Source organism: Salvelinus fontinalis, chromosome 13 (genome assembly GCF_029448725.1).
Source record: "Salvelinus fontinalis isolate EN_2023a chromosome 13, ASM2944872v1, whole genome shotgun sequence".
NCBI classification, from domain to species: domain Eukaryota; kingdom Metazoa; phylum Chordata; class Actinopteri; order Salmoniformes; family Salmonidae; genus Salvelinus; species Salvelinus fontinalis.
Window position 1 is genome coordinate 36,689,449 of NC_074677.1, and position 15,746 is coordinate 36,705,194.

General features: G+C 42.9%; 3 protein-coding genes across 6 annotated transcripts in view; 1 reads left to right on the forward strand and 2 right to left on the reverse strand.

Moving 5' to 3' along the window:
- Positions 1 to 156: 156 nt before the first annotated feature.
- On the reverse strand, positions 157 to 3,337 carry LOC129868582 (charged multivesicular body protein 1b). Its single transcript, XM_055942689.1, has 8 exons — positions 3,176 to 3,337; positions 2,262 to 2,359; positions 2,011 to 2,157; positions 1,724 to 1,792; positions 1,464 to 1,571; positions 1,229 to 1,272; positions 1,065 to 1,137; positions 157 to 813 (listed from the first exon to the last, which is right to left on the reverse strand). The coding sequence occupies exons 1-8, from the start codon at positions 3,189 to 3,191 to the stop codon at positions 769 to 771; spliced, it is 600 nt and encodes a 199-aa protein (XP_055798664.1). The 5' UTR covers positions 3,192 to 3,337; the 3' UTR covers positions 157 to 768.
- Positions 3,338 to 5,454: 2,117 nt separating this feature from the next.
- LOC129868584 (uncharacterized) lies at positions 5,455 to 11,435 on the forward strand. The gene is made up of 2 exons (XM_055942694.1): positions 5,455 to 5,680; positions 7,132 to 11,435. The coding sequence occupies exon 2, from the start codon at positions 7,158 to 7,160 to the stop codon at positions 9,486 to 9,488; it is 2,331 nt and encodes a 776-aa protein (XP_055798669.1). The 5' UTR covers positions 5,455 to 5,680; positions 7,132 to 7,157; the 3' UTR covers positions 9,489 to 11,435.
- Positions 11,436 to 12,434: 999 nt separating this feature from the next.
- Positions 12,435 to 15,746, reverse strand: part of LOC129868583 (bromodomain and WD repeat-containing protein 3-like) — a 28,803-nt gene continuing 25,491 nt past the window's right edge. For all 4 annotated transcript variants that reach the window (XM_055942691.1, XM_055942690.1, XM_055942693.1 and 1 more), the window contains one exon: positions 12,435 to 15,509. In XM_055942691.1, coding sequence (XP_055798666.1) covers positions 14,782 to 15,509 — 728 coding nt within the window. In that variant the 3' untranslated portion in view covers positions 12,435 to 14,781. The remainder of the gene's footprint in view (positions 15,510 to 15,746) is intronic.

Below are 15,746 nucleotides of genomic sequence, written 5' to 3' on the forward strand. Positions count from 1 at the left end.
TCTAGGGGATGTTTTTTGTAATGTATGCAATGTTGACATGTCAGACATGCATTCAATATTTTCATCTTTAAACCCTATTATTTTCAACATTGGTTGCATACACACATAGGGTGAGACACATGGAAATGAGACTGAAAAAGATAATGGTACAATAGGTTAAAAGTGTTATAAAATTGTATTATCTAATAACCTAATCAGTGTGGACAAAAAAATGACATCCCAAGAGTTATCAATCAAATGTAAGAATCAACCAACCAATATCTCCTTAAAACAATGCTGTTCTGATACAGGATATGAGATTTTTTAAACATAATTTTTCACGTGAATAAATTATTGTATGAGAAAATGTCTAAAAGGAGAGACACCAGAAAGAAACAAATATAACATTGCACTTTCCTCTTAAGACAAGAGGCCTGCCAAACTACAACACACACAAAAAATGGACGTACAAAAAGCATCAGTCGCAGACGCAACCATCCCAGTTATAATATATATTATTTCAAAGATTGAATTCATTTTCCATAACCAATAAGTCTTTGTTTTAGTGTTCATAGGCGGGTGGCTAATATTCCTGTAACTTGATACTCTCTATATACAACAGTAAATTAAGAACACCAATAAGGACCCAAGTTCAAGCCTCTCAAACAGGATACAGTAGAATCATCAAAGAGAAAAACTAAAGGAGTGAGACGAAGACATTATGAAAAGAACAGAGCAGGTCTTGTAACCTGAAGCTCTGCAGTTGAGGTCTCAGACTGAGTTCTTTCTTTACATTTGGTCTCGGAGTTTGGCAAGCCTTGAAGACAGCTCATCCTGAGAACAAAAGATAACAGGCAATGTTACAGATCTCTAAAAACTCAACATTTTCATTCTTGTGTGAGAAGGGGCAGGGGTTGGGGCTAAGGACCCTTTTTTGCAAGCCTAAGATAAAGCTAGTATAATCATATCAGCATTGTTATCATTGCTCTATTATCCCAATCATTTATTTGAAAGATCGTGTTTAGTAGACAATTGAAAGTGTGGTAGGGTTTATAATAGCTGTTGTTTAGGGCCTGTTCCTGTACCTGCTCTGCTGACGCTACACTGGTGCCCACTGATCCAGTCTGTCCCTGTGGGAGTTCCATGTTCAGGTCCAACCTACACACAAATTGATATGCATTAATTCTCACTTTTAAAAAGACACACTTTTTTTTCAACAATAGAGAACCACAAAATAAAGAATTCTTACCCTGCTTCATCAGCCAATTCGTGCATCAGTGAATCCACTTGATTCTGAAACACACGTCGCTGACTGTTAGTCTCCATTGATTGTGAACAGAGCAGAATAAACTAATCTCAATAAATGTATCTTGTCATGATCTGCACTTATATGTATTTAATGTTACAGACTTGAAGATCAAAGGCCACAGATATGGTCAAAGACCAAAGGTCTGTCTAGCAGGAGCCCAGAAAAGCATCATTACCTGTGGGGTGGTTAGTGTGGTTGTGCTACTCATGGTGTCCTCCATTTGAGCGGTCTGTACATCTAACGTCTCAAATTGATGCTCAAACTTGTCCATGAGGCCGGAGATCTAGAGAGATCAGACATTCATTAACAAATTTCCCTCTCAGATGGTGAAGAACATAACATGTATACCGTCATAAGTGTGACAACTATCAAATTAATGTATTTGACTAGGAGCAAGTGCGTGCACACACACACACACACACACACACACACTACCTTCTCCAGGTTCATACTCTTCAGTGTGGCATCCATGCCTTTCACCACTCCAGCCATAGATTTAGTGACCTGTAGAATGAACGAACATTACTAAAATAGAAAGGTACCTTGCTGTGTGGTTGGAACCAGCAATTGTTGCAGTAGTAACCTAGCACTCTTTTACAGATATTGCACCAAATTTTCCCTTCAAAGTAAAAGTGGGCCCATCTTAAGCAGAATCAATGTCTCAAACCAAGAATGTCGTTGTATGAAGTCTTGTAGGACGTAGGTATGTAAAACAACTGCACCTTGTTCATTGTGACTGCTGTTTGGACCCTGGCGGCCACTGCATCAATCCTAGCACTCATCCTTAGGAAGTTGACCGACTGGTTCTTCTGTCTGATGGCGTTTTCCGCATGGATCCGTGCCACTTCCACATTTCCTTTTTGGATAGCCTACGGTGAGGATAAAGGTTCAGTCACTACATTCTCAGTTGAGATGTTCAGAGCTAAGATGAGGTGATTGGAGGATTGACTAAAGAGGTAAAAGGCCTACTTACTTTTTTGACTTTGGCCTTCTCTGCCTTTTCCTCTTTGTCACATTTCTTAGAGCTTCGTTGCAGTTCTTTGGCTGCAAACTTGAGATTGAAGAGATGCTCTGGGATGGGAAGTTAAAGGGCCAATCAGCAATTCAAAAATAACAAAAGGTTTTGGTAAAAAGCTGAGGGATGGGCCTGGAGAAAAGTAACCACTAAAACGTATAGACATAGCTATGGATGCTAGGACTGACCATCCATATCAAAATTATTGTTTTAACCATGTTTTGAGGCTTTACAGTGTTTGTTTATAAACATTGGAGTAAAACAAGGTTATATTTTGGGTTCTGATGGGGTAGGAAAGTTGAACTCAGCTCGAGGCATTTATAAGTTATATTCTTCAAGAATCAATGGCTACATATCATTGATTTACAAGTCCACAATTGGATGTAGCGACTGCTGATTGCCTATTTAAATACGGTTTCAAAAATGCCATAGCTACATAACTGAAGCTTCAAATATTTGTGCCCCTTGTTGGTACTCTCTTTACAAACCTTAATCGATGGTGTGCTCCCACCACAGAACTAAAATACCTGTGATGTAATCATGTGAATAAAATGGAAATGCCAGCCATGCTACCAGGCAATGGGTGTCTTCAGACGAAAGTAAGCTTGTTTACTAAACGTGTTGTACTGATTGTTATACCCATGGCAGATGCACAATACCAATAACAGCAAACAAGCGTTTATCTTTGTCACCAAGCCATCCAAGTATAGACTATAAGCATAAATACGAATCGAAACCTGATATATGGCTTTTGAAATTCATATTCAGACGAGTCACAGACTAAAACAACAGGCCTTTCACTTTGTCTAAATTTCCTAGTGGCAATTTAATGGATCTAACGTAGTAGCTAGCAAACATTTCCGAAAGGATACTCTCCATATTCGACATGCTGGTAGGCTCCTTGATGGTCCGAGAATGAATGTATTTTTATTGTTTTTCTTCTCGATTTAGAAGTAATGCAAAAGCTTTTCTTCTTCAGATATTCCTCTCGTTGATACTTCCGGCTACACTACCCAAATAGAATACGTCACGGTCACATGTTCAAGGGTGCGTTCTGTGCGTTCCAAGTGACGTCACTAACAACCTTATTTTTATCAGTGGATGACTGAATGGACGTGTAAAGTTCTGACATTGAATACTAAGATGGATTGTTACATTTTCTACAATACATTATGTGTACAGTTTATATAGTAATATTCCTCCCTCCATCCCTTATCTCTGGTGGTATGTCAGTGCAGAGACAATCCAATCAGGTTAGGGGCTGGGGGTTCTCGTCAGACAGGCGGTGGTGTAACTGAGGTGTGGGCGGTGAGCGAGCTTGATTGATGTTTGGGTTTGCGTCTCTGGATCACGGCAGTGAGCGAGAGGATGACTCACCCTCTGGCTGATATGATATTCACCCTCTTTGCAGCAGCTCAGCCAGTGCATACCTCCCAAGCTCCTCCTGCAGTGCTCTGTAAAGGTCTGCTCAATCACTCCTAAATGATACTGATGCTGCTTTCAAAACAACTGGGAACTCGGAAATCTCAGACTTCAGTGCGTTCAAGACAACTGGGAACTCGGGGAGAAAACGAGCTCTGACTGGGGAAAATAGTTTTGAATAGTCATCCAACTCAGAATTCCAAGTCGGGAACTCGGGCATCTTTCTAGAATTCCGACTTTCCGACCTGAAGATCACTAAGGTCATGATTTGACCTTGAACAGGCACAAACCCTCTTATAACACTCTCCTAGACTCCTACAATAATTTTCTGAATTGTCATCTGAGTGGAGTTGTAGACTACTTGCACATCATTTCAGCCCTTCACATTAGCCTTTAGAGCACATCTATTTACAAATGTTGAAAACATTGCAAACATAATTATTATTTGTGGTGTGGATAGGGCTACCTACACAGTTTACATTTCTTTGAATCTGTGTATCTGTCTAATATAAAATGTCACACCAGTGCATCACTAATCACTTGACAGACAGACAGCTCTTCCGGGAAGGCTTTCGACTAGATGTTGGAACATTGCTGTGGGGACTTGCTTCCATTCAGCCACAAGAAAATTAGTGAGGTCGGGCACTGATGTTGGGCAATTAGACGTGGTTTGCAGTCGGCGTTCCAATTCATCCCAAAGGTGTTCGATGGAGTTGAAGTCAAGGCTCTGTGCAGGCCAGTCAAGTTCTTCCACCCCGATCTCAACAAACTATTTCGGTATGGACCTTGCTTTGTAAACGGGGGCATTGTCATGCTGAAACAGGAAAGGGCCTTCCCCAAACTGTTGCCACAAAGTTGGAAGCACAGAATTGTCTAGAATGTCATTGTACGCTGTAGCGTTAAGATTTCCCTTCACTAGAACTAAGGGGCCTAGACTGGACCATGAAAAACAGCCCCAGACCATTATTCCTCCACCAAACTTTACAGTTGGCACTATGCATTCGGGCAGGTAACGTTTTCTCCTGGCTTCCGCCAAACCCAGATTCGTCCGTCGGACTGTCAGATGGTCACCCGTGAGTCATCACTCCAGAGAACACATTTTCACTGCTCCAGAGTCCAATAGGGGCAAGCTTTACACCCCTCAAGCCAACACTTGGCATTGTGAATGGTGATCTTAGGCTTGTGTGCAGCTGCTCGGCCATGGAAACCCATTTCATGAAACTCCCAATGAACAGTTATTGTGCTGACATTGCTTCCAGAGGCAGTTTGGAACTCAGTAGTGAGTGTTGCATCCGGGGACAGATCATTTTTACTCGCTACGCGCTTCAGCACTGTTTGTTGCTCCGAGGAAGCATCCACTTCACAATAACAGGCACTTACAGTTGACCGGGGCAGCTCTAGCAGGGCAGAAATTTGACAAACTGACTTGTTGGAAAGGTGGCATCCTATGACGGTACCACATTGAAAGTCACTCACTGAGCTCTTCAGTAAGGCCATTCTACTGCCAATGTTTGTCTATGGAGATTGCATGGCTGTGTGCTCGATTTTACATACCTGTCAGCAAAGTGTGGCTGAAATAGACAAATCCACTAACTTGAAGCGGTGTCCACATACTTTTGTATACATTGTGTAGATATCTGATAGATAATCCCATAATGAACAAACAGAGCTTCGTGAGTTACCTTAAAGTCGTGACGCCAGATTGCCATGGAAACTAGACTACGCTCACAGCTGAGAGAAAACAGTGCGCTGTAGAACTTCAGTTTGTTTCCTTAAGCGCCACTGTCGTGTTGGGTTGGACAGCGATCAAGCACGAACCTACATCTTCTAAAGATAATAGCGCACTGTGCACGGTGTATACAGGTCGGAGATCCCAATTTAACCTGTTGGATATCACTTATTGTTGTTTTGCTTACTATACTTTGGCTAAGTTATACCCTTTCCCCAGCAGTCAGGTGAGTAGGCTAAAGTCTATGATTTAATTGTATGATCATTGTCATGCTACATTTAATACAGGAATCATTTCGAAATGCATAAGATTTGTGCTTATTATTTTTTTTATGTCAATATCAATCAAATGCACATTTGGTAGGCTAATGAAATGCATTGCCCACGGATTGATTAAACAATAGCAAACAGTGTTGGCCAGTGTGTAAATTATACCTTACAATATTGCATCAGGTGAAGACGTGGAAGAATAGGTGTAGGCTAAACTCAACATGTTTTATTTTTTATTTTAAATAGGCTATTTTATTAGTTTCTGTTCAATAAAATATTTGTTGTTAATCATTTTTATATAGCCTACGTAGTCTGTGAGTGTTTACTAGACTAATAACGGGTTTGTAAATATTATTTTGGTAAATTGCATAGACTGTGCACATGCAGCATCATTTCGATGAGTATAGGCTAAAAATGAATGTAAAATAAAATAAAAACTCAAGAGAACTGATTGATAGGCTAGCCTACACAATATTTTACTAGATCGAATCTGATTATCAAGAACAACACTCCCGGCTTTAGCCTTTATACAATATTTGTATTGCAAATGTCTCAAATATACAACAAGAAATTGTGAATATGTGAGAAGTGGCGACTATGTTTTTTACATGCATGCAGAAAATCCAAGAGAAGACGCAGCGAGAGGTGCTTTATTCAGTGACTGTATGACTCATACGGTTATCTAAAGAGTGGGAGCAGGCGGGCGGGCTGGCGAGATGGTGTTGCACATGAGACCAGAATTCTGCAGCATGCGACTATTATTCTAGTACATGATGGATTCCATAAGAACTGTCCTTGCAAACTTTTGGAACATGAGGGAAAGTAGACTATATATACCCCATGTGTTGAGCTCCCACCACTGTTCAAGTTAAATCTGTAAAAGTAAACTAACCAGATTTGTGGGATATCGTTTTAAAATGTTTACATAGCCTTATTGATTTGTTTATACACAAGAGTATTAGTCAATGAGTTCATTTGTCAATTACTAAGTTGACAATAAAACCATTATAACCTCAAATCACAGGATCAAGTGCAAACAAGGTCAAGGTATGCTCAGTCATATTACTTATCCTCTAAGAGAAAGTTCCAAGCTGGTCACCTTCCTGTTGAATTTTTTATTTTACATCTTCCACCCCCCTGTGTGCATGTGTATCTGTGTGCGTGTACCGCTCTTATGCTTAGTAGTAACAAGACATATTTTTTAGTTTTTAATTGTGCAATCTGTGTCTTTGGTGTCTCTTGTGTTTCAGACACCCCTGAACTCAATGTGAATGAATGATACTATGAATTACTTAGTAGTATTTCTTCACTTGTCATAAAACACATTCAAATGTTTCCCATTGAACACACATTTTGTTGCATGAAATTACCCAGCTTCTTCCAAATACAATATTGTCTCCTTTTGCAGTTAAACCCAAGATAATTGATCTCCAAATGGATAGAAGATTCCACAATTTGACTCTGGAGCAAGTCCAGACTTTGGACCAGGTGTTGACAGAGGTAATACCCATCCACGGCAGAGGAAACTTCCCCACCCTGGAGGTTAGACCCAAGGACATCATCCACGTAGTGAAGGACCGGCTGTTGGAGAGGGAGATCAGGGTCAGAGACATCCGCCTCAATGGCTCCACCGCCAGCCATGTGATGGTCAGGGACAACGGCACGGGCTACAGAGACCTGGACATCATCTTTGGAGTGGAGCTGCCCAGACAGGAGGACTTCCAGGTCATCAAGGAGGTGGTGCTGGGCAGCCTGCGTGACCTCCTTCCTCGTGGGGTTAACAGACGCAAGATCACCTGCCTCACCATGAAGGAGGCCTACGTACAGAAGATGGTCAAGGTCTTCAATGAGCACGACCGCTGGAGCCTTATCTCACTGTCCAATAACAGGGGTAAAACAGTGGGGCTCAGGTTTGTAAGTTCCCTGCGACGCCAGTTTGAGTTCAGTGTGGACTCCTTCCAGATTATATTGGACCGTATGCTGGAGTCATACTGGGAGACTGAGAGGAGGCAAGGAGTTCAGTGTGAGGGATTGGAGTCACACAATGGCATTGTGTTACATCCAGATAGAGGGGCAGAGAAAACCATAATGGTACCCCAGTATTCTTCCACCTCTGAGAATCTAAAAGAGGATAAAGACAAAGATTCAATGATGACTCGCTTCGCTGACAGTCCGTGCCACAGTGAACAGGTTGTTGTTCAAGAGGAAGAATCATCGCATCCGATGAATGTGCATGCAACTGGAAAACAAGAGCCACTGGAAGTGTTAGAGATAGAGAGAGCAGAGCTAGACCTTGGAACTCTGGAGAATGAGGAAGAGGTAGAAGAGGAGGAGGTGGTAAAGGTTGATACAGTACTTGAGATAAGAGTAGAGGAAAAAATGCAATTTGTTCAGAATACAGATTATCCCTCACTTATATCCTCCTCCAAAATATTGACAGACGTGATGGAACCTCTGGTGTCAAATATATCTGTAAACCCTCAAAGTAACATAGAGGAGTCACTGATCTCTGAGTCAAAAGACATCAAGCCATCCCCAGTGTTGCTCTCAGAGAACTCAGTGCAAGAGCAACTTCAAGTGATGCCTCAATCCACATCCCAATCCTGCACTGCTGTCACACAAAACGTACATCTTGAACATTTATTCCCTCCGCCAGCCAAGAAAACCTGTAATACATCCCAGGGAATTGTCCCTGACTATTGCCCCTCACCTAAACCACCAAGGAAGATGTCACGGAAGATGAGCAGCATCTCATCACTCCCTGAAAAATGGTCTTTGTTAAAAGATTTGTCAGATCTTACAACACAGCTGTTTGAGCCTATAGAAATACCTCCAACACCTCAACCAAATCACTCTTTATTAGACACTGATCAAGGCCATTATTCATCTTCCTCAGGGTCCAGACAAAGGAACGCAGAGGGCACTAAAACATTCACAGACCACCTTACTCCAGCCGTTTCATCCCAGGATAAAAACATCTCACCCCGTACCGTAGAACAAATAGTCAGGGTGAAATATTCAAAAAAGCCTCCAGACTCAGATGCTTCTGAGGAATCATTGTCCCTTCAAACAACAGCGAACCGAGTCCCAGAGACTGAACCTGCTGCTACTCAGGAACTAGTGCCACCAGAGACAACCACAGTCTGTCCACGGGCAGGGGCAAGTTCGGCCCCAAGGGACAAGGCCAGCATCACTGTGGTAGCAGAGTGCATGTATGGGGACTTTGAGCAAGCCTTGGATCATCTGCGTTTCCGACTGATTGCCACCCATAACCCAGAGGAGATCAGAGGAGGTGGGCTTCTGAAGTATAGTGACCTGCTGGTGAGGAACTTCAGGCCAGCCAGCGAGACAGAGATCAAGTCCCTAGAGCGCTACATGTGCTCCCGCTTCTTTATTGACTTTCCTGACGTTAGCGAGCAGCAGCGCAAGATCGAGGCCTACCTGCGCTGCCACTTTGTTGGCGACGAGGAGACGAGCAAGTATGACTATCTGATGACCCTGCGTCGGGTGATAGATGAGAGTACAGTGTGTCTGATGGGACATGAGAGGAGGCAGACACTCAATATGATCACTGTCCTGGCCCTGAGGGTGCTGGGGGAACAGAACGCCATCCCCAACACTGCCAACGTCACCTGCTTCTACCAGCCTGCGCCATACATGGCTGATCCCATATTCAGCAGCTACTACATTCCCCAGGCAGCACAGCCACCCCTGCTTTACCACCCCTACCCTTTACATGTCCACATGCAGACCGGCCTGGTGTAGCCCCAGCATGTGAGTGGGGGAGAGCATGTGGGCTGCATTCTATATGGTTCTACTCTGTATCCAGAGGCACAAAATTGATTTAAAAAAGAAAAGAGGCATGAGCGCAATTTGTTCAATGCTTTGAAAAGACGCTGCCTATGACGTGAGACAGCGGACACAAAATGGGGAGAGTTGGAGCTTTATCTTTGGATAAAGGCCACCACGTCACTCTTTTCAAATGAAAAATGTTTTGAATGGGAGAGAGAATAGCTGATTACTCACTGAGAGCAAGCTGCAAGGGAAAATGTCACAGAGGGAAATTACAGTTTACGTGGCTGTTTCAGCTGCAGCAGCAGGCTAGGCTTTGTCTTTGTTACCTTCCTGTGACATGGGGATCCTGTACTGTCAATGAATGACAAAGTTGTTCAAACATGACAGAAATACTGTATGAACAGTTGACTGAACATTTCTTATCATATACTATAGTGAGGTAGAGGACGGGCAAGTATGCTGCAGTGGATGAAGGTATAAACACTTCAAAATAATTAGACATACCATAGTTGATGTAGACCAAAATCACAACACATTATGTTCAAATTAGACAGTATCTGATCAAGCCTAAAAACTGTGCTGTATTTTAGAGAAAACCTGATGAGTTGTTCTTCACGAATGTAAGTGAATTAACTTTCTTGAAGTGATCATACTTGTGTTTAAAGGTAGACTCAGCTAAATGACTTTGCCATGAGCAACACCACAGGGACAGCAGGTAGCCTAGTGGTTAGAGCGTTGGGCCAGTAACCGAAAGGTTGCTGGATTGATTCCCTGAGTTGACAAGGTAGAAATCTGTCGTTCTGCCCCTGAACAAGGCAGTTAACCCATTGTTCCCTGGTAGGCAGTCATTGTAAATAAGAATTTGTTCTTAACTGACTTGCCTATTTAAATAAAGGTTCAATTTAAAACATTATCCCCCAAAAATATTGAGATGCAAGACTAGTCACACACAGTATTTGCGCATGTGCACAGGTTTGCTTTAAGCTGTTCACAGCATTGTAGTCAGTGCACTGAAACACCAGAGAAGTTGAGCCTCACGCTTTAACGCTCTTAGTTCTTGCGGGAAATTGACCCACTATGCTGTCATATCGCTGAATCTACCTTTAATATTGTATTGTAACGTCACAAATCTTGATATGACATCATCAGCTGTGCTTAGGTCTTGGGAAAATGTGGCATAGAGTACATATTGATTTGTTTTCTGGGTGTTAATGTCTGATTGCATCCTTGGTAAATGTTTGAGTGTCTAATGAGTGACTACATGAATATATCAGGGCGAAATCAGGGTTGTTAAGATGAAAGACAGATTCCAAAGTGTTTTAAACTATCACCCCTCAGTTTCGTTATGTGGTAGTATTTAGAAGTAACAGTTAGAGATCTAAGTTGTAACTGTGAGACAGAATGACACTCACAGCAAACATAGATTCACTGTTACTTATTTCTGTTTGCCATTTCATTGTAAAAGATACCCAAGAGGTCATTTGTAAAAGACCCACAAAATGTATTTTCAGCACAGGCGTGGCAGTAGGTGAGTTACCCAAACGGGCAATTGAATCTGAAGCACAATGTAAACGTTCGCAACCTTGTTGTTAATTAGTCAACTATAGATGTATCGGATGTATGTGTGATTCTCCAATTCGATATAGATGAAAGTCTAATGTAAATGTAACTGTGCAGTAATCTGGTACTTCTCATATACCATAGCGTTGATTGTAAATTGTAATACAGTAATCTATGTTGGGATTCTTTAGGTATAATCATTTTGTCTCATCGGAACTTTATCTGGAGCTACTGTCATGTATCGGTAGAGAAACATCATGCATTTTCATGATCTCTGTATCCCCATTCATAATCAAATATTTGCTCAATTTGTATGGTCATTTTGATAATAAACCTCATACATTTAAACATCCTCAATTACTTGCATACAGCCTCTAGACAGTGATGCTGATTGCCCTGGAGTGAAAAGTATCTGGTTGATGTTGAATGTAATTATCATGGCTTTCTGACAGGAGGTGACTTCAGCATTCCAGAGGAAGTAACACTTTATATTTTTACACTTTTATAATAGCCCAAATTGATACATTTGCCTGTTTCCATCCAGAGACCCTCAACACCACTGCAGTCTTTCTGGGCGTGCTGAAGCACCATGCGTCAGAGGAGTGTTAAGTATTGTTGCTAGCTGAGTGTCTGACTCATCTCTCCAGTCTTCAGTGCATTATCTAGTGGAGGTACCTCCATCACAAGGCTAACTGGCTGATAACCAACCAACCAACCATATCACCAGACTTGTCCACTCTCCTCCTAGCTTCCATACCCTATCCAACACGTAGGCTGCTACTCCTCCTCCTCACTCTCTCTGAGATAGAGCAGGTAACTGTGGGACAGTGGTGTGGGGTAGTCAGGGGCAGAGGCGGGTGGGACTGACATCACTGCAGAGATATGGCCCATGGTGCATCTTTATGACTCATCATCATGGCTCTTTGAGGGGGCAGCCAGAGATGACTCACCAAGCCAGGGATAGGTTTTAAACAGCCAGACAAGAGTGGCTATTGTGGAATACACAGGGCCTGGTGAAGAGTGGCAGCTCAGCTTGTGCCAAGTGTGTTGACTGGCAGGATGTGAAAATCCTGCCGTGATGACTCAAACAATAACACGTCAACAGCATGGGGTCTGGGAAAACAAATGAGGTACAGGAGAAAATGGCTGAAACACATAGAGGAAGTGTGAATTCACAGTACCATTTTGCCATGAGAAGTGACAGAACATTATATATCATGTTTTCTATGGTGATTAAAGTGGGCATGTTTGTATTGTGTTTAGAGAATGTGACGGAATGAGCCAAATACCAGGGGCACCAAGTTGGGAGAAAATCTATGTCGCTCCTTTATTTAAAAAAACAAACACAATCAAAAATATTGTGTAGAAAAAAAGTCACGTTTATTATTACACCTAGAATGTCATCATTGCTGGATTCAGAAATTACTAATCTGCTGCTTAAAGGCAAGTCCATTTACCATCTATTATATTAAGAGAACATGTTCACAAATTATTGAGTAGGGATTTATCCATTGGCCCAAGTGATGTCTTTTCAAACTATACCCACACAGTTTGCAGACGAGTTACTGCTGTCTCGCGATTAACTAACGAAAACCTTGATTGCAGTCCCATCTCTTTCCCTAGTGTGGCAACATGACTAGCAGTAGCATGGCCCATCAGATGACACCTAAGGTGTATTTCAGAGACCCTAAACCAGAGTGTAGTAGGGGAATCATGGGGAAGTGGAGCCGGGTGGATCCTGGGGGAATGAGGAGCAGAGGGCTAAGTCCTGGAACACTTAGCGTATGACACACACAGAGCACCTTATGTTAGGAAGTGGAAGGAGAGAAGAGAACCTGGCTGTCTGTAGCCTTGGTTTCTGTTTCTCAGGCAACGTTGCCAAGTGGCTTAGCTGTGTCGGACCCTCCGACCTTTGACCAAGCAAACACAACCCTCTGGTTCAATAATGCTCACCACAACAAAACAATCTATCACAAAACAGCCCAGAACAGGTGTATTTGTATGCAAATGTGTTGAATATTATTGGCACAATTTATCTGCGCTTTGTACACACAAATAAAAAGTCATTCGTTGCTTAGAACTGCATGGAGCGAAATCTGTCCTTTGCTCTTTGTGGCTTGTCTGGTCATCCAATATTGTGATTAAGAGTAAAATCAGAGGGCAGGATAGCATACTCAGCCCAACAAAAGCCATCTCAAATTCAGCTGCCACATACAATAGATACATGTGCAAACATTTCACCATCATTAATATTAGCTAAGGAATAATTGCAAAGTGTATAATACAGTGAAAAAATATAAATATTTCTGTAGTAAAAAAATGTCCTTTTCAGTATGAGGTGGAAGTGAGTGGTTGCTATGGGCGAGCCTCTCTCCAAAGTACCATGATGCACTTTGGTTTGTGTTTGAACCAATGACTGGTTTGAACATGCTGGGTTGAAGGACAGTGCCCTGGAAGTTATAAATTAATGTGTGCATTTGATTTAGATCAATGAAAGTATGTTCCGACCAATAGAAATAGAACTCAATGGTAGACCCTTATACAATCGCTTTGCATTTCTCCTTTCCAATTACCCACACTCTTTCAATACACTAGCTACCATACTAGACATCACTCAACCATAATAACCACACACTACAGGAAGAGGATACGGCAAAGCCTCTATTTACCTATTGTATGTGCAAATATACAAACTCTATAGAATTGATAAGGATTACGGGGGATATAGTATTGAAAACATTCAGTGGCCCAGGAGTTAACTAAGGAGGTACGTCTGCCTCTGATTCAATGGCGGAACATTGTATTGTAGGCATGCAGCATTTTATGAGTGGACATAATTAATGATGAAAGAAGTCACCACCTCAACTAATTAGAATCAATAAGTTCCCACGCAAAGATAAAGTCTGAGAACTAAAACCCACAGACACAGCAGTCCTCTAAGACCTAGCCTGGATGCCTAAAAATAGATTAATTAATGCAGTGAATGAGCACACCAGAGTTGACCTCCCAAAGTGAAGGATGGGGGTTGGGGAGGATGAAGCATAGTGGGAGGGTTAGCGTCAATCAGAAAACCCAACACTGAGAGGGGGTCATGTGGATGAGGGTCATTTAGGGAGAGATGTACTGTACTGTTCAGACAGAACACAAACAGAGAGAAGTAAAGGGAGCATCAGTCTGTCTGTCATCCAGATGTAGAGGACAGCAGAGCTTAGTCTCCTTGAGCTATAACATATGAGCACCAGTTTTTGGCATCTCTTGAACCTTTGTTGTTGTATGATCAGGAAGATCGGAGGTGAGGAGGAGGGTAAGAGAAAGATGGGGAGGAAAACTGAGGATGAGAAGGAGAAGAGTTATGAGTTGATAGAAGCGGAGGAGTAAGAGGAGTCTTTAAGGCCCAGGAGAGCAGTAAGTAAGGCGGAGGTGAGTGAGTTGACTTTTGGGTCCATGTTGATGAGTAGCTTTGAAGACCAGGGAGGGAGATTCCTTGGCAAGATAAGGAGCACCACTGCCAGTAGAGTCGTAAACAGTCTCGTACACAAAGCAAAATGATACAAAAATCAATAAAAAAAGTAAAGCAAAATCCCTGAAGTATTAATTTAGTCAATTGTACAGTCTCCAGTCTCACTCCTGGTGGGTAAGGTAGATAGGTGGTTGGTAGGGGTTAGAAGGCCCAGTTTAAGGTGGTTTGAGAGGGCTGTGTGAGTCAGTGGTTCCAGCCCATAAGGTGGCTGACCCGGGCCTTTTCGGTCATGCGCCGTACCCGTCCTGAGCGGGACATGCCTAGGTTGAGTGGGTCCTCTGTGGTCCCTGACTCGTCGTCTGACTCGTCGTTGTACAACACTGTCCTGCGGCCCTGGTTCCGAGTGTTCACCTGACCAGACTTACTGCGGCTGCTGCTTTTCTGACCGCCCTCTGCCCCACCCTCACCCTGCTCTGAGTCCTCCTCCTCTTCTGATTCCTCCTTTTCCTCAGGCTCCTCTTCGTCCTCAGGCTCCTCCTCTTCGTTCTCAGGCGCCCTCCCTTCCTCTTGCTGCGGTGGCTGTTCCCCCTCTTCCTCCTCGTCTTCACCTTGTTCGTCTTCATCCTCCTCTTCCTGCTCCTCTGCCTGGACTCGTGCTCTCTTGGCTCTTTCTGGAGCCTCCTCTTCTTCCAGCATCCTCTTCCCAGAGACGGCCATCTTGCCCTTGAGGCCCATTTTTAAGCGGGGAGCTTTGCTGTAGTCGTGATCTCCCCCGTCCACAAACTTTCCAACCTCCGACTCACTGTCCGACTCACTGTCTGATGAGGAGGAGGAGGAGGATGATGAGGAAGATGAGGAAGACGATGACGAAGATGAGCTATTGGATCCTCCAGATCCCTCTCCCTCATCCTCCTGCAGCACTCGTCTCCTGTGGCTCTGTCTGGTGCCGTTAGTGAGAGGTCTGTTACCCTCTGGGGGGAGAGAGAGAGGCACACAATGCCTCCCTGTTAAACATAGCACAGCAACACCTACTAAAGTAGCCTCCAGTAACTGCTGCCAAGTAGACTTACATGATAACCCTTTCTAATTGTGTGATTTTGGCAGCAGTGAAAACATAGTAATGATGTCATTAACTGCTGTGATTTAACCAGGCTGACTCCAAACATTCAAGCAGTTGGCAAAATCATACATTTGTCTAGATAGCTTGG